A 24,135-nucleotide genomic window follows, 5' to 3' on the forward strand; every position below is an offset into this window, starting at 1 on the left:
TTCCTTCCTATGCTTGATTAACATTTAATAAATCAAATGCATTTATAATATACAGTATTTTTCCTCCCAAAACAAAAGACTTTGAGGTCCTAAGGAGGTAAATTACTGTCCAGAAAGCATGGGCCAAAACTTAGGGTTTTTGTTTTAAAGAGAGCTTTTTTCAGTAGCTTTTATAAATGTCACTTTCAATTGGTAAACTGGAATGATGGGATTTGTCAGATGTTCTTATGCCAGCTTACCTCTCTGACAAGATGTGTTTGGAGGATTATTTTTGTAGAAATACAAGGATGGCCCCTCTGTGAGGACAGTTACTTCTTAACTACACTCTAAAAGGAAATTGGGCTAGTTTAAATTAGGTAAAAACTGTACTTCAGCTAGTAGAAATTTGGGAAACAAAATGCTGCACATGATCAGATCAACCAGTGCAGCTGCCAGAACACAAATAAGCAAATACATACTTTATTAAATAACAGCCTAAGAATCTGGATTTTGTTGGCTCAGCCAAGGATGTGGTATTTTAGCAATCTATATATTAGTAAGGTACATTTGCAAAGACTCCAATCAGCTAAGTGATACTGTCTGGTTGTAAGCCAAGGACTCCCACCTCCACCCCCACCCACTCCCATTCTTTAGCAGGCATTTAGCTCTTACCCAAGTTCCTGCATTTTCCTCCTAGCTTGCATAGCTGGCAATGAAGTTATGCAGACTCTCTGCAGCATATAGCTGTAGTACTTAGACCCTTAAAATAGTGGTCTTATAGCTCCTTGAAATCTGAATGTGTATTGTCTTAATATAATAGCCATATGGAGAGGGGGTAGGTAGGCTGGGCGTTGTAGTCTGTCTTGACTCCATAAGCCAGTTTCCCCCAGATCTAGACTAGCCTCCCCCAGACAAAACAAAATAATCCTATAAATGCCTGATGTCTTAAATAAGATCAAAATGGGTCCCCTTCACCTCCTCTGGAGGATTAAGGGCAACTATATTATGTTAAACAAAAAACGTATCCGTGGTAATTGTCAACCTTAATTTCCTTGGACTATGAAGCTATTTCCCAGGAAGGAATGATATGCCTGAAAATCAGTTACCATAATGCAGAATATGCCTTATTTATGCAAAGTGTGTGTAATCCTTCTCTCAAATTACAGTCTGGAAAGATGGCTCTCCCTGAAAAAAGAAAAATTAGACATTCCTGAGATATCTTTTCCTGTTTCCCCCTCCCATTTTGCAGTTCATATGATAAGTTCTGAAGCACCATTTAGTGACATAAATACAAAATGCAAATATTTTCAAAAAAATTGCGGGTATAAGAGGTAACACAAAACTAGGCAATTCTAATTTTTTAATTTTTTATGTGGCATGTTGAAAGTGGGATCTGATGGGTTTATGAAGTGGCAGCATAGTTATTTGTTTCACATTGATGCAAGGCTGCAAAAAGGGGAGCTACAGAATTTAAATAATTGCTTCATTGTTACTTTTCTGAAATTTTAATTTTGTTGTTAGTCTGGTCTTCAAGATTTAAGAGCCTGTTTAATATAAAATTAATACCATGAAAGTCTTTTAGAGATCAGAAATGTCTTCTGAAGAAAATTAATACAGGTAGTCCTCAACTTACTTTGTTTAGTGACCGTTCAGAGTTACAACAGCACTGAAAAAAGTGACATGACCACTTTTGAGACTTATGACTGTTGCACCATCTCCATGGTCATAAGATGCTTGGTAACTGATTCCTAGTTATGATGGTTGCAATGTCCTGGGGTCGTGTGATCCCCTTTTGCAACCTTATGACAAGTAAAGTCAATGGAGAAGCCAGATTCACTTAACAACTTGTTACTAACTTAAAAACTGCAATGATTCACTTACTGACTGTAGCAAGAAATGGGGCAAAACTCAACAACTGTCTTAGCAACAGAAATTTGGGAATCAATTGTGGTCGTAATCTGTATCCATTTTTAAAAATAGTTTCAAATTTCATTTCCATATCTATCTCCAGAAGATAGAGAAGGAACAGAAATGCTTTTTAGGCTATGGAAACCAACAGTGAAAATGAATGATTGGGTAGACATATAGTATTAAGCGGAAGGTCTGCAGTCTGAGGCCATTTGCAACCCTTGAGTCTCCAGAACCTGCTCTAGCAAGATGGCTAAAAAATCAGCACAATGGTTCTTCACTACCTTTTAGATTATAATGTGAGCCTGGAAATAAACCTAAGATTCCTACCAAAATGATATGAATAAACTACCTTCCTTCCCCAACCAAGAAGAAAACCTTGACTGTTGTGGCTATGCTTTGGCTCCTCACTTTTCCAAATATGAAGCGCAGTCTTCAACTACTTAGCAAAAGTGACTAAGAAATAAGGTCACTTCAATAGTTTTGGTTTAGTTCATGATTTATAGATCAAGATTTGTTGAAATATATTCCTCCGTGGGGACTGCATTTTCATTTTATAAAAGTCAGCCTCCAGGGTATCTGATAGTATAAAGATTTCATACATTGGGGTGAGGATGCAAAGCAGTGCTGGGATTTGTTTTAGGCATTATTTTCCCAGTATTGGGGGCTTGGCAAAATTTACATGGTCTAATCCATCAGTTTTGCATCTTTGGGAGCGAATTTGAAAACCCACGTAAAGTAGTTGGTTTTGCAATAGATGAATGTCAGTCTAGCTAAAGATGGGAGGGGGACATGAAAGCTGCATATAAATTTATTTTATTTTTATGATTTTGTTGCCTGCGGCATGTTTGTGATAATCTTGGTTTATGACAAAACGTAATAATCCAGGTATCATTTATATAACCAACTAGATTGCCATTTAATAAAATGATGAATCTAAAACAAAACTACTTGAGCAATCCAGATGAGTTGTTGTTGTTGTTGTTGTTAGTTGCGAAGTCGTGTCCGACCCATCGCGACCCAATGGACAATGTTCCTCCAGGCCTTCCTGTCCTCTGCCATCTTCTGGAGTCCATTTAAACTCACGCCTATTGCTTCAGTGACTCCATCCAGCCCCATCATTCTCTGTCGTCCCCTTCTTCTATTGCCCTCAATCTTTCCCAGCATTAGGCTCTTCTCCAGTGAGTCCTTCCTTCTCATTAGGTGGCCAAAGTACTTGAGTTTCAACTTCAGGATCTGGCCTTCTAAAGAGCAGGCAGGGTTGATCTCCTCTAGGACTGGCCGGTTTGATCACCTTGCAGTCCAGGGGACTTGCAGGAGTTTTCTCCAGCACCACAGTACAAAGGCCTCAATTCTTTTGCGCTCAGCCTTTCTTATGTCCACTTTCACAGCCATACATTGCAACTGGGAAAACCATGGCCTCGACTATACATACTTTTGTTGGCAGGGTGATGTCTCTGTTTTTTAGTATGCTGTCTAGATTTGCCATAGCTTTCCTCCCCAGGAACAAGCGTCTTTTAATTTCTTGGCTGCAGTCCCCATCTGTGGTGATCTTGGAGCCCAGGAAGATAAAATCTGTCACTACTTCCATTTCTTCCCCATCTATTTGCCAGGAATTAAGAGGGCGGATGCCATAATCTTGGTTTTCTTAATGTTGAGTTTCAAGCCAACTTTTGCACTCTCCTTCTTCACCCGCATCAAGAGACTCTTTAATTCCTCTTCACTTTCTTCCATTAGAGTGGTATTATATCTTAGGTTGTTGATATTTCTCCTGGCAATCTTAATTCCAAATTTTGGTTCATCTAGCCCTGCCTTTCTCATGATGTACTGTGTATATAAGTTAAATAGGCAGGGCAACAGAATACAGCCTTCCCGGACTCCTTTCCCAATTTTGAACCAATCAGTAGTTCCGTGTCCAGTTCTCACTGTTGCTTCTTGACCTGCATATAGGTTTCTCAAGAGACAAATAAAATGGTCTGGTACTCCCATCTCTTTAAGAACTTGCCACAATTTGTTGTGATCCACACAATCAAAGGCTTTAGCATAGTCAATGAAGCAGAAGTAGTTGTTTTTCTGGAACTCCCTAGCTTTCTCCATGATCCAGTGTAGGTTGGCAATTTGATCTCTAGTTCCTCTACCTCTTCGAAATCCTGCCTGTACTTCTGGAAGTTCTCAATTTACATACTGCTGGAGTCTAGCTTGTAGGATTTTAAGCATAACTTTACTTGCATGTGAAATGAGTGCAATGGTACGATAGTTTGAGCATTCTTTGGCATTGGCTTTCTTTGGAATTGGAATGTAAACTGACCTTTTCCAATCCTCTGGCCATTGTTAAGTTTTCCAAATTTGCTGGGAAATTGAATGTAGCACTTTTACTGCATCGTCTTTTAAAATTTTGAATAGCTCAGCTGGAATACTGTCACCTCCACTAGCTTTGTTGTTGCACAGCTTTCCTAAGGCCCATTTCACTTCACATTCTAGGATGTCTGACTGGAGGTCAGTGACCACACCCCATTGTGGTTATCTGGGACGCTAAGCTCATTCTTGTATAGTTCTTCTGTGTAATTTTGCCACCTCTTCTTAATCTCTTCTGCCTCTGTTAGGTCCCTGCCATTTTGGTCCTTTATCATGCCCACTTTGCATGAAACGTTCCCTTCATATCCAATTTTCTTGAAGAAATCTCTGGTTCTCCCTATTATATTGTTCTCTTCTATTTCTTTGCACTGTTCATTTAAGAAGGCATTCTTATCTCTTCTAGCTATTCTCTGGAGTTCTGTATTCAATTGGGTGTATCTTTCTCTTTCTTCCCTTGCCTTTCGCTTCCCTTCTTTCCTCAGCTATTTGCAAAGCTTCCTCAGACAGCCATTTTCCTTTCTTGCATTTCTTTTTCTTTGGGATGATTTTAGTTGCTACCTCTTGTACAGTGTTGCGAACTTCTGTCCATAGTTCTTCAGGTACTCTGTCTATTAGATCTAATTCCTTAAATCTATTTGTCACCTCTACTGTATATTCATTAGAGATATGATTTAGTTCATACCTGAGTGGCCTAATGTTTTTCCCTATTTTCTTCAATTTAAGCCTAAATTTTGCAACAAGAAGCTCATGATCTGAACCACAGTCAGCTCCTGGTTTTGTTTTTACTGACTGCATAGAGCTTCTCCATGTTTGGCTGCAGAGCACATAGTCAGTCTGATTTCTGTGATGACCGTCTGGTGATGTCCATGTGTAGAGCCTTCTCTTGTTGTTGGAAAAAAGTGTTTGCTATGACCATCGTATTCTCTTGACAAAATTCTATCACCCTGTACCCTGCTTCATTTTGTACTCCAGGGCCAAACTTGCCTGTTATTCCGCTTATCTTTTGGCTTCCTACTTTAGCATTCCAATCCCCCATGATGATAAGGACATCATTTTTTGGTGTTGATTTTATAAGGTGCTGTAGGGCTTCACAGAACCGGTCAATTTCATCCTCTTCAGCACCAGTGATTGGGGCATAGATTTGGACTACTGTGATATTGAATGGTTTGCCTTGGATTCGCACTGAGATCATTCTGTCATTTTGGGGATTATATCCCAGTTTTGCTTTTCCTACTCTTTTATTGATGATGAAGGCTAATTTTATATAAGCAATAATAAAGGCAGAATAAAAATCAAATAAATGACATGAAAGCGACTCAGCATTTTGTGATATTACAGCACAAACTCAAGCTTTTTTGTACTTCTGTTTCAAATGCATGGATCACAGGATTTGTATCATATTATTGCAGTTGCAGTACATATTTCATCCTTTACCCTCTTCCTTTCCTTCTATGTGGATACCCCTATTCTCTTCCTTCCCTGCCCAGTAGGCTGCTAAGAAAAGAACAAATTACTTTTAGCAAATTTGAAACTATTCCCCCACTTCTCCTTCTGGGTTCTTTCTATTCCAGTGAAATAAGACTGAATGCTGCCTGCAGCTGAAGAGATGTAGGATGCCCATCTCTGTTTTATGGGCTGAGAACAATTAAAATATGTATGATTGTTATGCTATTTTTTAAAAATGAAATCCTTTGAAGTAATGCTAAACAGATGTTCCAAGCTGAAATATACTAGCTGTCTTCCCTCTTCAGAAGCACTCTTATTTCTTAACTCTTACTTCTGTCTAGTGCTATCAGATGAGTCATGCTATTTTTTGTCATGGGGGTGGTGGTGGTCTACTAAATTTACCAGAGGCAAATGTATCTCTTCTTTGGAAGTCTACAATGTACTCTGCCAGGTACTCACTTCTCAGTTCTTAATTTCTTATGTTGGGAGCTGTTTGTATTGTTTTGCTTCAGTTACTATTGATGGAGCATGTGCAAAAGGAGAAAGATGCTTCATTTAAAAATTTGCAACCAGTTACCATTCAGGGTAATCTGATTAAATGGCAATTGTGTGAAAAACTTGTTTACACTTCAGCTGTTTTTGCAAAATACAGTTCAAGGTTAAAAGTTTCCTTTTCTTTTTCTCTAAATTCTCTTCCTGAAGTAGGTCAGTTGCATACTATTTTAAAATCTACTGTTGTGCCACTGCAAGAGCATATGGTTCCAATATAACCTAAGCCTTAGGCATTTTCTTATTCCAGATATTTTTCATCCGTGCAAGTTTTTTAGTTTTTTCAATATTGTTTTGGCAGGGATAGTACAAACTCTGTTAGGGGTAGTTGGGAGTGCTGAATTCCCCCCCCCCCTTCTTGGAATTATTTTGTGGCTTTATTTCATTATATTGTCACCTTAGTTTCTTTTTATCTAGACAAATCACAAAAGCACGACACAATATGTAGTGTTGGGTTTAGTGTTTTAACTGCTGTTCATGAACTCCTTCCAAGTCAACCTTTGTACATATAAGAGCATGATAACAGCGTTCCACGTGGAATAGATATCTATTCAGGAATTTGTCTTTTAACCAAGACACTGGATTTTGTGAGCAACCAGTAATTTTCAAGAAAAAGTGCCTTATAATAAGTTTACCTTAGCTCCTCTATGAAGAAGATGGGCAATTTAGACAGGCAGGCAGGCAATTTCTAAAATGTCTGCTAAGACATGGTTGTAGAAATTATACTAACTCCTACTTAGGCCAAGATCAAAGAGAATGATGAACCCCCTGATTAGATTGTTTTAGGTTATGGTTTATTCATGGAGTGCAAATTCAACCAAGAACATCTTTTATAACAAAAATGGTCGCAACCTGTGAACATAAGATGATATGCAGCCCTCAAGCTTTCAGTATGGCTCTCAGAACCTTCCAAAAATTTCTGTCAAATTGTAATGTTTAAGGAGATAGAAGGGGGAAATGAACTAACACATAGAAAGTAATCATATAATTGTATGTAATTGTATTTTAGCTTCAGTAAATTATAAATTAATTTAGATTTAGTCTTGTCCTGGTCTTTTACAATTTGGGAAATGTCACTCAAATACACTCAAAGACCAAGTATGATTCTTGGACAAAAATAATATGTTCTTCTGTATTAGTGATTACATTCAGAAAATGCTGCCATTTCCTTCCCTCCCCCCGACAAAATATCAGCCACCACCCCTGCATCTAGGTCACTCTGAACAATTGTGGGCTCACTGCAGCCCTAGCACCATTTCTGCCACCCAAAAAGGCCACCTCCTGCTATTCCCCAAGGTGTGATCCATGAGGAATGATGCAATTGGCCCCACAGCCCAATGCTCCCCAGCCACTTATCTTCAGATAGTGCTCTTTTTCTGTTGGCAGGCCCTTATGGCCTACTTGAGGCTACTCTAGGGTTGATGAGGCCTTCATTCTTGAAGTGGCTTCGGAGAGTGCTTTTTTGCAGCTTCTGCAGCTTCTGAAAACCTAATGCAATTTTTGGAGGCTCAGAAGGCCTCAAGAAAACCCAGCTCTCTCATGTGACTTCCAAACAGTCCAGAGGCTGCACAAAAGCACATCCCTTTCTTACACAAGAATGTATCATTCTTTTGAGAATAGGTGTTGTCGAGTGTTTATGAACACTGGCGTGTCATCAAAAATGTGGCCTATGACCTTTGATCCATGTGTCATAGGTTTGCCATCACTATCTAGAGCAGCGGTTCTCAACCTGTGGGTCGCGACCCCATTTGGGGTCGAACGACCATTTCACGGGGGTCGCCAAACAATGCAGTCCGCCATTTTTTCCCCTTTTCCTTAGCTGTGCTACTCCCTTTTATTCTATTGGCTTTTGAAAGCCAATAGAATATACTCTCTTGAATAGAGTCTAATTCTATTGGCTTTCAAAAGCCAATAGGAATTGTCCAGGCTGTCTCTGCCCTGCTGAGCCCATTCTGCAAACGGTGCTGCAAGTTGTCTGCAGCGAAGGCGAGCTGTCTGGAAGTTTCCACCCCTCTCTGCTGAGCAACTACTAAAAGTAGTTTACGTAAGTAAAAGAGGGCCAGGGGTGGGAGGTGGGAGGCTGGCGGGCGCAGGGAGGGTTGCTGGTGCGTGTGGGGCTCGGCAGGTGCCTTACCTCCCTTGGACTGGGTGAGCTGGTGGCCCAGCCGGTTGTCGGCCTGCTCCATCTCTGCTGCTTGCCAGCTACGCCTCGGCCGGCGCAGGGGGCGGCACCACGCATGTGCGGAGCTCCCAGGCAGGGAAAGTCCTCGACTTACGACCGGTTGGGTAGTCCTTGACTTACGACCGGTTTAGTCCTCAACTTACGACCGGTTGGGGGTCGTGACATTAAAAAGGTTGAGAACCACTGATCTAGAGAGAAGATTTCAGCTCTATAATTCTTAATCACAGAAGTTCAAAGGTTTTTTTAAACATGTACTTGGGAAAATATTCATTCTTTGAATAAGGTTAAATAAGATAGCTGGAAAGGGGAAGTTCTAAAAAATAGCATTATAATATTTTTGTTCCAATTGATATGAAGCACTGAAAGGGAATCCTTCTCACTGAAGTTCTTTTTTTTTTTTTTTTTTACTAAAAATCCTACCAGGAACGCAAAGCAGTTTTCAAGTGATGGCTTCCCCTTTGCACTTGCAGAAAGGCCATGTGTGGCATTAAGTTTTGAATCAAGTGATTTATGCTATGATGTCTCCGTAAACATCTATAGAAGTTATATATGATTTCTTCACAGCTCAATTTTAAAACAGTATGTGCTAATATAATAGTTAAAAGTTGCATTATTACTTTCCTATTTGTACTGCTGTTCCCCCATCCCAAAAACTGGCATGGAGACAAGACAAAGAGTGATTTGATGGGGTACTTTCAGAGCCACATCAAGATCTCCTTGTGGACCATATATACATTATAAACTGTGTACTTACAGCTATATAGATTTTTCAGCATTGTATCTATGATAGCGAGATTTCATCAATAAATTTATACAGTTTTAGACGGTCACGGGTTTTATTGATAAAGCTGCAGAAAATGAATTTTTTTAGACTATGGTTCTGAGAGACTATGCCACGCATCTCATCGTCGGGTAATTCTGGGAGACCTTTATCGGTAGTTTTGTTAAGAAATAAAAAAATTTACATTTCCAATACCACAAAATAATGGTTTAAAAACAGCCAATTCTTTCTAGTCAGCTCAATAGTTTGAGAACTGCTGTATAACCTGACAACTCTAGCATTAGTTCAGGATGAAGTGGGTTGAAATGATTCACTAAACTCATGGATTGGTGTCTGTACTTGTAAAACAGAGTAAATGTCTGGCCTTGTGGTAAAACGCTCAAATTAGGCTTTATTCAAAAATGGCAGTTTGGATGGTTTCAAGGTATTGCCACAAATGTGAATGATTTCATTGTTGTAAAACAAACCTTCTGACTAAGAGAAACATGTAATGCTTATACAAAGTAAACACATCTGCTGTTTGCAAAACTACCATGGGAACACCTTTGTATCAGCTGATGTTCTCCTTTAGCAACATATTTTATTGTTTCGTTGCTTAGAGTTTAATGGCGACAATTCTTCTGTATATTCAAACAAATGTAGAATTAAAACTATTCTGTATTTGCATGGTTACAACACTGCTTCTCTCTCTCTCTAATCCCTCTTTTGCTTTTCTTCTTTCTCTGCTGCTTCTTTTCTTGGCTCTGAAGTCTGGATGTCAAGCCTATCTGATTCTCCAAGGAAGGCTACAGCAGGTATTGCACTATTTCTGTGTGTAAAATTGTGTTTGCTCTTTCCTGGATGCAAAAGAAAATTAAGTGGCGGTTGTGGGAACATTATAGCATGATTTTATGCAGGTGGTATATTTAATAATTATATAATCATTAGTGGGTGTTTGCATAACAGTAGTTATAATAAGGAAAATACTCAGGTAGTCCTCACTTATAACTATTCATATAGGGACTGTTTGAAGTTACACTGATAGTAAAAAAAAGTGACTTATGACCGTTTTCACATGTACAACAGTTGCAGCAGTACCATGGTCACGTGATCAAAATTTGGGTGTTTGGCAACTGGCATATATTTATGACAATTGCAGTCATGTGATCACCTCTTCCAACTTTCTGACAAGCCAGTCATTCATTTAACACCCATGTTACTAATTTAACAACTGCAATGAGTCATTTAACAACTATGGCAAGAAGAGTAATAAAATGAGGCAAAACTCACTTTACAACTGTCTTGCTTAGCAACAGATAGTTTCGGCTCAATTGTGTCATAAGTCGAGAATTACTCATAGTCTCCCTTTGAAACTAAAAGTGAGGATATCTTAAGTTCACCAAACATGCAGCAGAAGAAGCAGATCTTTGTTATAGACAGGAGAAATTATTATCATAATAATCTTTAGATATATATAAAGCCCAATAGCAGTACTGAATTTGTTTTTAAAATATATTCTTATTATATAATTTAGAAAGTGAAACATTTGCTGGAAACTGTCCACGGCCAATCACCTAGCCAAAGGAACATGTAGATAATTTTAAAAAAAAGCAAATAGCAGATCTTTTAAAATGATATAAAATGGTTATGATTGGAGCTATGAATTATTCCAAGATACGTTAGGAGAAAATTCTGCCAAGCATGGTCCTTTTAAGAAATTACATGACTTGGTTTGCAAATTTTCTTCAGATAGTAAAGAAGGCATACAAAATCAGCTATCCTTGACTTGATCGTAACAAGTACAGAACACTTAGTAGACAAAATGAAAATAGCAGAACCATGGAGAGGAGGAGACAAATGCTGGAATTTTTATTGTAAGGGAAATTAAAGCCCTGCGTGTGCGCACACATATATCTTCAAGTTATTGTCGACTCCAGGCAATTTCCTGGACAAGTCCCTGCAGTTTTCTTGGTGAGATTTTGGAAGTGTAGGAGGATTAGGGAAAAGAGCACTTTACATTGGCCAGAGGAAGAGCTCCATTTTCAAGCTAGCGCTTAATTCCTTTCCTCTAGACATTATTCCAGACAAATTGTTCTACCAACTTTAAGATGATCAGACCTCTTATTGCTCAGTCTTGCATGGCTGAATGCCACTTGTATCTGTAGATCACACAAATAAAATAAAGTTGCATAATTGTGCAAAATACACAACTGAAAATTAGGGAAAAAAATCAAATGACTAATTTGGAAGTAGTAATTTGTAATTTGGAAGACTACTTCTCTGAATCAAGTTGTAGTAACTGGAATATGTTGAGCAAATTCTAATGTTCTTTAGTCAAGAACAAAGTGATCTGCTATGTTGACTCCAATATTGTTTACAATAATATCATCAAATGATTCATTTTCTTCTTGTAAAACTGTTATTGCTTAATATTTCAGTTTAGGCTGTGCTAGGACTTGCTGATTTTACCAACCCTTATCCAGTGTTTCTTAGTATCAAATACAGGCTGTCTCGGGTTACATAAGAATTCTGTTGCAGGAATCCTTGCACATTCTTCCATATATCAAATTGGCAATCACATTTTTGCACCCTTTGTGTAAATTTGAGTTTATATAAACCAGGGTTTGCATAATACAGAAACTACTTGTATATTGTGATGCAGAAACTAGAAATGGGTCAACATTAAAAGACAACAGTCCCATAAAATGAAGGGATTTATTTATTTATTAAACTTATATATTGCCCATCTTGCCATCAATTAAGTCTAGGTGACTTACAACAAGACAAAACCCGCAAAATATAAAACATAAAAATGATAAGATAATGGTTGATATAGGTTGATGAGTATGAAAAAGTTATAGAATACATTATTTTATAGAGTTAAAGTAAATCACTAGGGTTTTTTAAAATTTTACTATTAGTAGTAATATTTTGCCTTGGTCCTGTTGTTTTTGGTGTGTTGTTTCTGGCACATCTACCTATATGCACCTACATACATATACAAAGACACTTCTCATAGAAGGCAGGAGAAAATCTTTGACTAGAATAGGCAACACTAAGTTGATAAGATGGAGAAGTTTAGTTTTCCATATGTTTTTTATCTTACTCTTCCAGGGGCTTCTTAAATGTAAGGTGATCTTCCTTCCAGATACATATGATATACATTACTCTTCAGCAGTGTACATAATTGAGGAGATATTTTTTTACAAAAAGACATATTTATTTCCATTTCTGTAGCTGCTTATTTGTACACAAATCTGGATGGTTGTAAATAAAGCTGCTTACATTATTAATGCAGCTAATTTCACTTATAAATCTGCTAATAAGCAGACTTTTTTATTGGCCTTGCAGGTTCTGTCTGTCCTTCCTAGATTAACCTTCTACTCAATTATCCTTTTGATTCTTCTGTACTTACCCCTTCCCCAACTAGCAACCAACTTCTGTAATCACCTGGTGCACAGACAGAGGGTAAGGTTCTTTCAGTTGGCTGGGTAATAGCAGGATCTGGCTTGATGATAGCAGATCTCCTTGACAGATCTGATGGAGCAACTTCCAGTGGAGTTCCAGTTATCTTACCTAGAAAGACACACTTCCAAAGATCAGATCAGATCAGATCAAGGGATCTAATGGTGTAACTGTTGGGAGTATACAGTAGTTGACAGTGACTAGGCCAGGGTGTTGGTCTTTGTATCTTCTCTTAGTCTATGGTAGCAAAAATCAGATTGATGTGATAGCACTTTTATTAATAACAATGGGTTTAACATTGCAATTGTTAACTGAAAAGGTATTTGTAATCTGTTTCACATGCAACCTGTATAACCAATCTGTCGTTCCCCTTGACCCCCTTTGTCCCATTTTAAATCCCACCTCTGTCTAGCTACACTAGACATGTGTGGAAGTGAGGTGCAGCTTAAGAAAGATTATTTTTGGCTTTTAAACTGGAATGCTGGTGCTATTAGTGTTTTCTTCTGTAATAGTAATATATGGGGGGATATTGATTAGCAAATACTGTTCCTTTGTATATATCCTCTGTACTTTTATGTTGTATACCTCCTTGTCTACAGTTGGCTAAAGAGTGAAGCATTTGTAGAGAAGAATAAATAACTAAACCTGGGATTAAACATGCTTCAAATGGGCCAATATTTGTGGACTGTGTAAAAACAATTGAGGAGGTGTTTAGCTGCCAAATTGCATAATTTTGCTCTTGATTTAACCAAAGAGGGAACACCTGGTCTAATTGTTTTCTTCTTTTTAACTTCTGTAAGCCAAACGGATACTTTATAGAAATGTCCTTTGAGTTTCCTTCTCTCAAAAGATCAAGCTCTTTCTTGGCTATATAGCTAAAGAATCTATAGTTGTTATAGCCAGTTGAAATGGATCAAATGGCAAAGTACTTAGATGCTTTACAATTGTTGGAGAACTTTGTCTGGCAGTTTCTTGGATAACTTCCAAATGGTTTCACAAATCTGTATGTGGAATGCCGTTGCCTTAAAAAAAACTTGCAATGCAATTGATTGGATTCTATAGAGTTTGAGCCAATTTTCCACAAAATTGAGCTGGTTGGGGAAAGAAGTCTGACTTCACCCTTTCCTCTGTCTCAACTTTGTCTTGGCTGGATTATTTTTTAAGATTAGCAAATGTACTATAAAAGATCAGTCTGGTAGAGGCTGGTATTCTAGCAAATTATAGCTATGAACAGATTTTATTTGAAGATATATGTAGAAGGCAGAGCAGATGTTACATGAACACAGAATATCAAAACTATTTGCAGAACCAGGACTGTGCAAAGAATGCAAAAGTGATACTTTGGTCATGCGGAAGGTCAAATGAAGGAGCTGTCTTTGAAGTACTAAAACAGCCATGTCTTTAGGACACTTGAAGGGTCCTTTGGAAAGTCTCTATATGTAAATGCAGGAACAGTTTCTTTGCTTTGCTGCTAATCCCAGTAGGAAGCATGCACATAAACAGACAATCAAAGGCAACCTTCAATGCAGCTGCATAAGCCTTGCAAAGTATGTAGTTGCTTTCAAGCAAGGTTCTTCTTTGGGCTAGTACACTTCATGATGCAATTTTTTCCAAGACTGGAAACAGCTCTATTAGATAGTTATTAATATTTAACCATAGACTTGAGGTATTGCTGTTACCAGTTTGAAGTCTCCATTGAAGATTTAGTGCAGCTTAGGGTTCTGTTCATAAATGAAACTGTGGAAAACGAAAATAAGATTGGTAGATGTCAATATGCAGAAAGGCTAGATCCTGTGCCCACTGTAAATGCAATTCTATCAAAAAATGTGAAACCTTCAAAACCAGAAAAATGTGGTGTGCTTCAAACTACAGTTAAAGCTGGCTCCAGTTCAGGATTCAGACACTATAGCAAGCCAACTCTTAATAAGTTAAAAATAAAGAAAAATGAACAGAAAACAAAAGTAGAGGGAGGGAGACAGGTGAGAAGCAAGGTTGAGAAAAGATGCACTGTAAGCAGAGAACAATTGGATCCAGAAGGAGCTTGCATATTCTTTGTCATTTGGACACTCAACTATCCAATAACATGCTCAAAGAAATTTTAACAAAATAAAAGCAAGGTGAATATTAGAAAGAAAATCAGAGGGAATAATGAATGAAAAATAGAAAAGAAAAAAAGATTATTTTAGAAGCGACAACTAATTTTTTTTACGGTGGTTATAAATGCGTTTATAGTTACCTTTTCTTAGGTGACATCATAATTTCTTTTTTTTCATAAGCTACCCTTTCTAATCTTCAAACCCATAAATCACAAGTTCACCTTTCTCTACTTTCAGCAAAATGTTGGTCTTTAATCAAGTTGATTTTGCCATCTCTGCTAATTCAGTCATATTTCTCCATTGTGAGTATTTCAAAGTATTTCCATTTTTGCACATATAATAGTGTTGCAACAGTAAACACTTATGAGAATAATTTTCCATGGCTCTTTTCTAATTGCCTGAAATTTTTGATTTCAGTTGAATGTTGATCTATAAAATTCTTTGTATCAATATATGTATTTCAACCCAGAAATTTCTGGCTTTTTTACAAGTATATTAGACATGATAAAATGAACCATTCATGTTGTGCACATTTCCAACATAAATCTGAAGTACTTTATACAGCCCCCGAGACGAAGGCAGAGTCGTCCGTCGCCGGCGATCCCACGCAGAGTCCGGTGCGAGCGAGAGAAGGAGAAGCGCGCAACCAGAAGCCTGCTTGCAAAGGTTGAAGGACGAAGGAAAGCGGATTTTACAATCCACCCCACCCCCGCCGCCCCATCACTTCAGCCGAGAAAACCAATCACCGGTGACTGTAGCATAAGGATTATTTTGCCGGCCAGCGCCAAGGCCGCCGCCGCCATTGCTGCGCCAGAGCTGAAGATAGGCGGGGACTAGAGCCGGGCTAGCGGCAGTGTTCGGGCCTATCAACGAGTTTGGAAAGGAGGCCGGGCTCGGGCAGAGCAGGCGGCGGAGCTGCCAGGTAGCTTCCCGGGCGGAGGAAAACTTCTCAACCTTCGCCAAGGAGAAGAGCAGGGTGTGCCTCGTCCGGGGCTTTTCCAACTGCCGCTGCCCCGCCTTACCCTGCCCAGCCCAGCGTTCTTACCCTCATGGCTTCCTTTCCATTGAAGCTTGGACTGGTTAGCCAGTTTTCTAACTGGGTTTGTGTAGGGCTTTTGTCTTTCGCCTCGGCCGCTTTTCTGTGCCTGGAGGCCGCCACCGCCTCATCCCCGCTGCCGGCATATCCCGCGTCCCGCATGGCAGCGACCCACAGCCTGACTTTCTGCCGCTGGAGAGTGTTGGCCTGCTCCACCAGCAGCCACAGCCCCTCCCCCCGTGGCGGCAGGCCTCGCCGCAGCAGCCCGCCTGGGCAATCCGGCCCGGCGCTCAGCCAACCCTCGCTGCCCCGTGTGTGGCTTCCTTTTCCTTCTCCGCTATCATCGCTGCCGCTGCCTCGTCGTTTTCCTCAGGCTTCGCGGCGGGGCCTTCCCCACGTGATTTCGCCCGTTGCCTTGGCAGCAATTGCCGCCGTTGCAGCGACGGCCAGTAACAACTTGGAGAAGTTGACCTAGCTCTTTGAGGAACATAAGGCCAAATACGGTCTGCCCCAAGACAAGTACCTAATGATCATCTAGCCGGCCACATTGGACCAGCCTGGGACACAGAGGGGCAATACTATTTTTTAGAGAATGTTTGTTGTGGGTGTGAGTATGCATGTAGATGAATGGTGGCCCTGTTATATATAAATTTATTATTGTATTTAGAGCGTATGAATGCGAAAATTTTTACTTTTTATGTATATAAATTGAGTGTGAATGTGTATTGAGTGTTTGGGGTATGAGAATGGTGGAGTCGGGGGTGGAGCCTGGTACCCCCTCTGCTGAGTGCAATAGCAAAAGTAGGGGGGGCAGGACTTACCCTTGGGCTTGGTTTGTATGGAAAGCGAGTCCGGTCAGGAAGGGAGAAGGCTGGTGAGGGTGGGGGTACTCCGGGGAGGGGAGAAGGTCGGAGCATCCCGGTCATGACTGGGATGGGCAGATATGGCGGGAGCCGAGGGGCAGGCCATCTTTGGGGAACGAGGACTCGCTATGTTAGAGCGATTCCTTGTTCCGGCCCCTCAAAAGGCTCATCCTGTAGTACTGGTGACAGGGGAGTACAGGGCCCTGATTGTAGGCTGCTATTGCTTAATGCCAGGTCCGTTGTCAGCAAAGCCCCCCTTGTCCGTGATTTAATATTGGACAGCGGGGTGGACCTGGCATGTATAACCGAAACCTGGCTGGGCCCTGAGGGGGGTGTTTCCCTCTCGGAGATGTGCCCGGATGGGTTTGTGGTGCTTCATCAGCCTCGACATCAGGGCAGGGGTGGGGGAGTGGCAGTCATCGCTCGGAAGTCCTTGAGCCCTCGTGGGATTCCTGCCCCGGAGGTTGTTGGGTGTGAGTCCCTCCTATTGAAGTTGGGTTCACGGGTTCAGTTGGGCTTGCTGCTGACGTACCTACCTCCCAGCTGCGTTGCAACAGCCCTGCCTGCGTTGCTGGAGTCAGTAGCCGGGTTGGCGGTGGAGTTCCCCAGACTTATAGTACTGGGGGACTTTAACCTGCCATCACTCGGCAATCACTCAGAGGCGGCGCAGGAGTTCATGGCTTCCATGGCAACCATGGACCTGACCAAGGTAATTCAGGATCCAACTCATAGGGGTGGTCACACACTCGACCTTGTGTTTCTCTCGGGGCAATGGAGAATGATCTGGAATTAAGGGGAATAGAGATCTCGCCCTTGTCATGGACAGATCATTTCCTATTGAGGCTGGACTTCAGAGCATCACTCCCCCATCGCAGGGAGATGGAGCCGACTAGGTGGTTCCGCCCCAGGCGCCTAATGGACCCAGATCGGTTCCAGGAGGAGCTTGGGGAAATACCTGACTCCCTTGTCCACAACTCGTCCGGGTCCCTGGTTGCGGCCTGGAATGAGGCGGCGTCCGGGGCCCTGGATCGAATTGCGCCTTTGCGACCTCTCTGTGGTGGTGGTCCCCGGAGGGCGCCTTGGTTTACTGAGGAGCTCCGGGAGATGAAGCGCCACAAGAGACGTCTAGAGCGACGTTGGAGGGCCAGTAACTCTGAATCTGACCGATCACTATTAAGAGCCTATCTTAGGATTTATTTAGTGGCGATAAGGGCAGCAAAGCGTGTTCACTTTTCCGCACTTATTGCGTCCGCAGAATCTTGCCCGGCCACCTTGTTTAGGGTGACCCGCTCCCTTCTTAAAGTGGAGGAGGCGGAGGAACCCTTGCAGGGGAGAGCTGAGGAGTTTGTTCAGTTTCTGTCGGACAAAATCGCTCAGATTCAGAGAGACCTGGACTCCGACTGGGCAGTGCCAGCCGAGTTGCCAGGGGCTGGTCTTAGTCATGTTATCTGGAGCGAGTTTGAGCCTGTGACCCCTGATGAAGTGGACAAGGCCGTGAGGGCAATGAATGCCGCCACCTGTTTATTGGACCCGTGCCCCTCCTGGCTGGTTTCTGCCAGTAGGGAGGTGACACGAGGCTGGCTCCAGGCAATAATCAATGCTTCCTTGATGGAGGGGTCTTTCCCGCAACCTTTAAAGGAAGCGATGGTGAGGCCCCTCCTCAAGAAGCCTTCCCTGGACCCAGCTGTTTTGAAGAACTTTCGTCCCGTTTCCAACCTCCCCTTTGTGGGGAAGGTTGTAGAGAAGGTAGTGGCGTTTCAACTCTTGCGATCCTTGGATGAAACCAATTATCTGGACCCTTTTCAATCTGGTTTCAGGCCCGGCTACAGCACTGAGACTGCTTTGGTCACACTGACCGATGACCTCTGGCGAGCCCGGGATAGGGGTTATTCCTCTATCCTGGTGCTTCTTGACCTCTCAGCGGCTTTCGATACCATCGACCATGATATCCTTCTGCGTCGTCTCGGAGAGGTGGGGGTGGGCGGCACCATATTGCGGTGGTTCTCCTCCTACCTCTCTGACAGGTCGCAGTCGGTGTTGGCGGGTGGACAGAGATCGACCCCTAGGCGCCTCGATTATGGGGTGCCTCAGGGCTCGGTCCTGTCCCCCATCCTTTTTAACATCTACATGAAACCGCTGGGTGAGATCATTCAGCGACACGGGGTGAGGTATCATCAGTATGCAGATGATACCCAATTGTATATCTCCACCCCGTGTCCTTTCAGTGAAGCAGTCGACGTGATGTGCCGGTGCCTGGAAGATGTGAGGGTCTGGATGGGGGTGAACAGGCTTAGACTCAACCCTGACAAGACCGAGTGGCTCTGGGTCTTGCCTCCCAAAGGCCAACTGGATGGTCCATCTTTAGTCCTGGGGGGGGCAAATTTACCTCCCTCAGTGCAGGCACGCAACTTGGGTGTCCTCCTGGACTCACAGCTAAATCTGGAACAACATCTATCGGCTGTGGCCAGGGGGACCTTTGCACAGGTTCGCCTAGTGCACCAGTTGCGGCCTTATTTGGACCGGGAGGCTTTACTCACAGTCACTCATGCCCTTGTCACCTCAAGACTGGATTACTGTAATGCGCTCTACATGGGGCTACCCTTGAAGGGCGTTCGGAGGCTGCAGTTGGTTCAGAACGCAGCCGCGAGAGCGATTGTGGGCGCGCCAAGGTATGCCCATGTGTCACCTATCCTCCGCGAGCTGCACTGGCTTCCTGTGGGTCTCCGGACGCAATTCAAGGTGTTGGTTATCACCTTCAAAGCCCTTCATGGCATAGGGCCAGGTTACTTATAGGACCGCATTCTGCCACACAGCTCCCAGAGACCGGTGAGGTCCCATAGATTGGGCCTCCTTCAGGTCCCGTCGGCCAGACAATGTCGGCTGGTGGGCCCTCGGGGAAGGGCCTTTTCTGTGGTGGCTCCGACCTGGTGGAATCAACTTCCCCCCGAGGTTCGAACTACTCCCACCCTGCCGGCCTTTAAGAAAGCCGTTAAAACTCTCCTGTTCCGGCAGGCCTGGGGCTGATGTCCCCGGGGGGCCGGGATATGATCGGACTCGCGGTATGACTGGATTATTTTATTGTTTTACGACTGTTTTTAACTTTGTACGCCACCCTGAGTCCTTTGGGATTGGGCGGCATATAAATATTTGTAAATAAATAAATAAGTTTGCAATATTCAAACCCTATAGTTTTGGGATTGATCATATAAGTGCACATTCTATCCTATACTTTTGTGTGCACATTCTATCCTATACTTTTTTTTTACCAGAATATATAATCCAGTCCAAAAAACCCATATAGTTTCTTAGATATTCTCAAAGTTGTTTAAAAAGACTTATAGGAGTTTTGAAAAATTATATATTTATTATGATTATAGTATACTTCAATCTTTAACCTAACTCTTGACAATTACTTGGAGTAGTTTCTACAGTTCTCTTGGTAAGGTTTTTTTTTTTTTAAGGTGGTTTGCCATTACCTGCTTCCTAGGGCCCAAGAGAAAATGACTGGCCCAAAGTCACCCAGCTGGCTTTGTGCCTAAGAAGGATTAGAATTCACGATCCCCTAGTCTTACACTGATACCTTACATACACTGTACTAAGCCATAATAAGGGTTGCTTTGATTTAGTGTATTATTTGAATCCAAGCATTATGCTCAGATTTATTGTATTTATCATGTTACATCAATCCAATGTATCATGCTTAAGTAATGTGATTAAAACAATATGTGAAGCCAGCCATTTTTTTACAATGGTTGTTCATGAGCTGTTGTTGATAAAGGATATCTTAGTAACAGGTAGGCCCATTTACATAGAATGATTTTGAAATGTTCCTCAGAGAGTTGACATTTGGGTGTTTTGAAGAGTCTGGCTTTGCTATGTTGCATGTTTGTAGCTGTCTTGGGCTGAGCTGCTATCTGAAAAGTTGTGAAAGGGAAGCATTACTGACCAGGATAGGCTATAGTACAGTTGTAGTTTGCTTGAATGATTTTAGATTAGAGCTGTTTGCAATACAGTAATAAACATTGATTGTCAAGTTTTTATTTGATGTATCTCCTACAATAAGTTTTTCCTGAGCTTTGTGCATATGTTTCTACCCGAGGTGTTTTTTAATTAGAAGAAAAAGCATCTGCTAGGGCATCAAGTGACAAATTATTTTCCCTTAAGAGCCTTTTAATATCCGTGTGTAGGTAATTAGGGATAGAGTGCTTCATGGGAATGATGATAGATTTCTGGTTAGTATCTCATGGATGGGATAATAACTTGAAAAATCCATATCAAATACTTTATACTCTCTGTGTTTTATTTTAATTTTTGGCATTGAAAGAACTTTGAAGCATTAAAATTTAGATTTTATAAGACAACTAAAGCCCTGGTTTCACTTTTGCTGTTGTGGTACTTTAAATAACAAATTTCAAAAAATAACACCAAGCTTTAAATGCAGGAATATTGGATACAAAACAGGCTATGCTTGCTTGTTGGAATGCTACCTTAGATGAGTACAGGTGGCCCTCAACTCATGACCTCAACTGAGCCGAAAATTTCTGTTGCCAAGCAAGAAAGTTGTTAAGTGAGTTTTGCCCCATTTTATGACCTTTCTCATCACAATTGTTAAGTGAATCATTGCAGTTGTTAGTAACAGGGTTGTTAAGTGAATCTGGCTTTCCCATTGACTTTGTTTGTCGGAAGGTCACAAAGGCATGATCCCGGGACACTGCAACTGTCATGAATAGGAACCAGTTGCCAATCCTCTGAATTTTGATCATGTGATGCTGCAACAGTCATAAGTGTGACTGTTTTTTCAGTGCCATTGCAATTTTGAACCTGTACTCATTAAATAAACTGTTGTAAGTCGAGGACTCCCTGTAATATAAATATGGTCATCTGTACCAGCCTTGCAAGTGGAAAACAACTAAATACAGAAGCATGGCTTTGGAGATGTAGGCAAGAATACACAGGAACAAAAGGATGCCATTGTGCTGTAGGAATTGGGGGGGGGGTTGGATATGGACAATTAGATTCATATAATATGTTGTAAAGATCTCTCAAACTTTTAAGTATTTCAAGGTTTTTTGAGATAAATTCTTGGCTTCTTTGAGGGTTTTCAGTCTTTTGTTCCTAAGTATGCCTGTATGCAGGGAACTGGGATAAGAGTTCAAAAAGGAAAAAAAAATTACTGGTTTTAAAAAAATGCTTCTGTAGCACATATTTCTTCCTTGCAGGCGCCAAAGGGCAGTGTATAAGAGTCGATTTTCCTGTGGGTGTTCAAAAGTGGGCGGGAGAAGCCCTTGTTTATGTTCTGAGTGACTGATGAGCAAAGGGCACACATGTTTCTGCTGCAACTTGCTGTGGAAAGCAAATTAAAAAAAACTGTCCATAGTAGCAGAATATGTTTATTATTATGTTTCATATAATCAACTTGAAGAAAATGTAGCAAGAATAATGCGTAATAAAATAATGAAGCAAAGAAAAGGAGACTTAGGAATAAGAAGAGATGGTGGAAAAATAAGAAAGCAGGTTTTGCCAGTACTTTGCAATTCTAGAGTTGTAACAAGAGATTTGCTATGCAGTTTACTTTAAAGGGACACTTCTTTTGAGTTGTGTTTAGAAAAGGTGAACACTGGAGCAGAAGGGGGGGGCTGTGTAAGCAGGATTCTGTACTATAACTCTTCTGTTTCAAGTAAACAGACCATTGCACCCTCCCCTCTTCCCTTCCTCCATTCCCTCCTCCCTTTTTCAACATAGCTCACGTGTTTTCTATTTAAGGGCTGCAGCTAGAGGCAAATATGATTGGCGTCCACAACCCTCTTTTGCCTGTCTCAAGCCTGTAAAAAGCAAGCAGGAGCTCAGTGTATAAGGAGAAGAAATTGCGGACTAGACTGTTCTGTTTTTTTACCCCATTTTATCGGAGCAGCCCTGGACTTACTTTTTTCGTCCTTTTATGTTGGCTGTGATTGGGATGGATTTTTCTCTCTGAATAGGAATGAGTATGGTGTGGAACCATGTTGGAAAGAGGTTTATTTTCAAACTCCATCCTGCATTTTAATGTCTGCATTATGCTGTTGTGCTTAAACATTTAAGCGTGGGTTTTTGTTTTGTTTTTTGTCCCTTCCTCACTCATTCCCCAATGTTCCTCTGTTCTATTGAGCTGTGGGCCAGAGGAAACTACTCCTTTATGGCCAGCCATTTGGGGATATGCTGTGAGCCACAGTTGTGTTCTGATTGGCTTGGCCTTGGTGACAAGTCAGCCTATCCTGAGTCGGATGGACAGAGGTGACTCTCAACGAGCCATGGCTGGAAGCTGGCTCACAGCTTGCTTTTTCCCTTCTCCAGGTGCTGACGCTAACTCTGAACCTATGATCCTGGAGCAGTATGTGGTGGTATCTAACTATGAGAAACAGGAGAACTCGGAGATCAGCCTGCAGGCTGGCGAAGTGGTGGATGTAATAGAGAAGAATGAAAGCGGTAAGATGTTACTTTTTGGAAAATACATATTTCTCTTTCTTAATCCTCCCTTCTTCCATAGTCTCATCAGTCTTCCTGAATTTTTCTGCATTGCATGTAGATTTTTCTCCCCCCCCCCCCACTGTTTGATCTGGGCTAGGACCAGATTTTCTATTCTAAGAATATCTCCTCAGCTTTTCATTAATTAGTCAATATACTTTAATGGAAAACCTTGGGGATGTGGGGAAGAAGAGAATCCATAATGTATGTTATGTATTTATTAGTATTATATAGTTGCTCTACTGGAAAAGATGTCACTATTTCCATTTCTTCCCACTGTTTTGAAAGATTTGTTCTTTGAGCTACTTTAAAACAATTCATTCTAGGAGTGAAACTTTTGCATAGTAACTCCACCTTTGCCAGTCAAAGAGCAAGGGGGGAAAGTGGACTGTTATAGATTATATGGCATGAAAGATTTAAAATACTTTTTAAGATCTTGTATTGTGACATTTTTAATATAATTCAGGGTAAAGTAGTTCAATCTGCTAATTGGCAATTTATCTTCATTAAATAATTATTCATATTGGAATGAAGTGAAAAATCAACCTGATGTATTGTTTAGCAGTGATAGGAGTTGCAGGTCAAACATCTGGAGAGCATCAGGTTGGGGAAGACTGATCTTTAATGTTAAATACAATTCAAACTGAAACATTTTAACAAGAGACAGGACTGATTAGAGCACACCTTCTTCTTTATGATGAATAATATCTGATCAAATTTCAAAATAGATAAGACATATAGATATAGACTTGGAGGTAGGCATGGGTATAGATCTGCTTTCTATGTGGCTTTTGCAACTTCAAGGGTTTGCAAGAGAGACAGTTAAAATCTTCTAGGAAAACTACAATTGTCTTTCTAAGTTGGAATATATTTACCCTGTATATTGAAGGTGCTGTCCTATATTTTGAGGGTTCAGCTTAAGTTTCACATAAAGTTGTATCTGTTTCCAAAGAAACAGTATTGTAATATTATCCACTTAAGAAATCTACATACTT

At 41.1% G+C, this 24,135-nt stretch overlaps 1 protein-coding gene across 11 annotated transcripts in view; it reads left to right on the forward strand.

Annotated features, from left to right (window-relative positions):
* Positions 1-24,135, forward strand: part of SH3PXD2A (SH3 and PX domains 2A) — a 276,364-nt gene that overhangs the window by 165,039 nt on the left and 87,190 nt on the right. For 7 of the 11 annotated variants that reach the window (XM_039361669.1, XM_039361666.1, XM_039361671.1 and 4 more), the window contains 2 exons: positions 9,950-9,994; positions 22,970-23,101. In XM_039361669.1, coding sequence (XP_039217603.1) covers positions 9,950-9,994; positions 22,970-23,101 — 177 coding nt within the window. Of the gene's footprint in view, positions 1-9,949; positions 9,995-22,255; positions 22,719-22,969; positions 23,102-24,135 lie in introns of those variants that run through there. The other 4 variants (XM_039361667.1, XM_039361675.1, XM_039361676.1 and 1 more) reach the window with 3 other exon arrangements.

This window comes from Crotalus tigris, unplaced genomic scaffold, assembly GCF_016545835.1.
Source record: "Crotalus tigris isolate CLP2741 ecotype Arizona unplaced genomic scaffold, ASM1654583v1 scf7180000019328.220996217465:2438092, whole genome shotgun sequence".
In the NCBI taxonomy this organism is placed as follows: domain Eukaryota; kingdom Metazoa; phylum Chordata; class Lepidosauria; order Squamata; family Viperidae; genus Crotalus; species Crotalus tigris.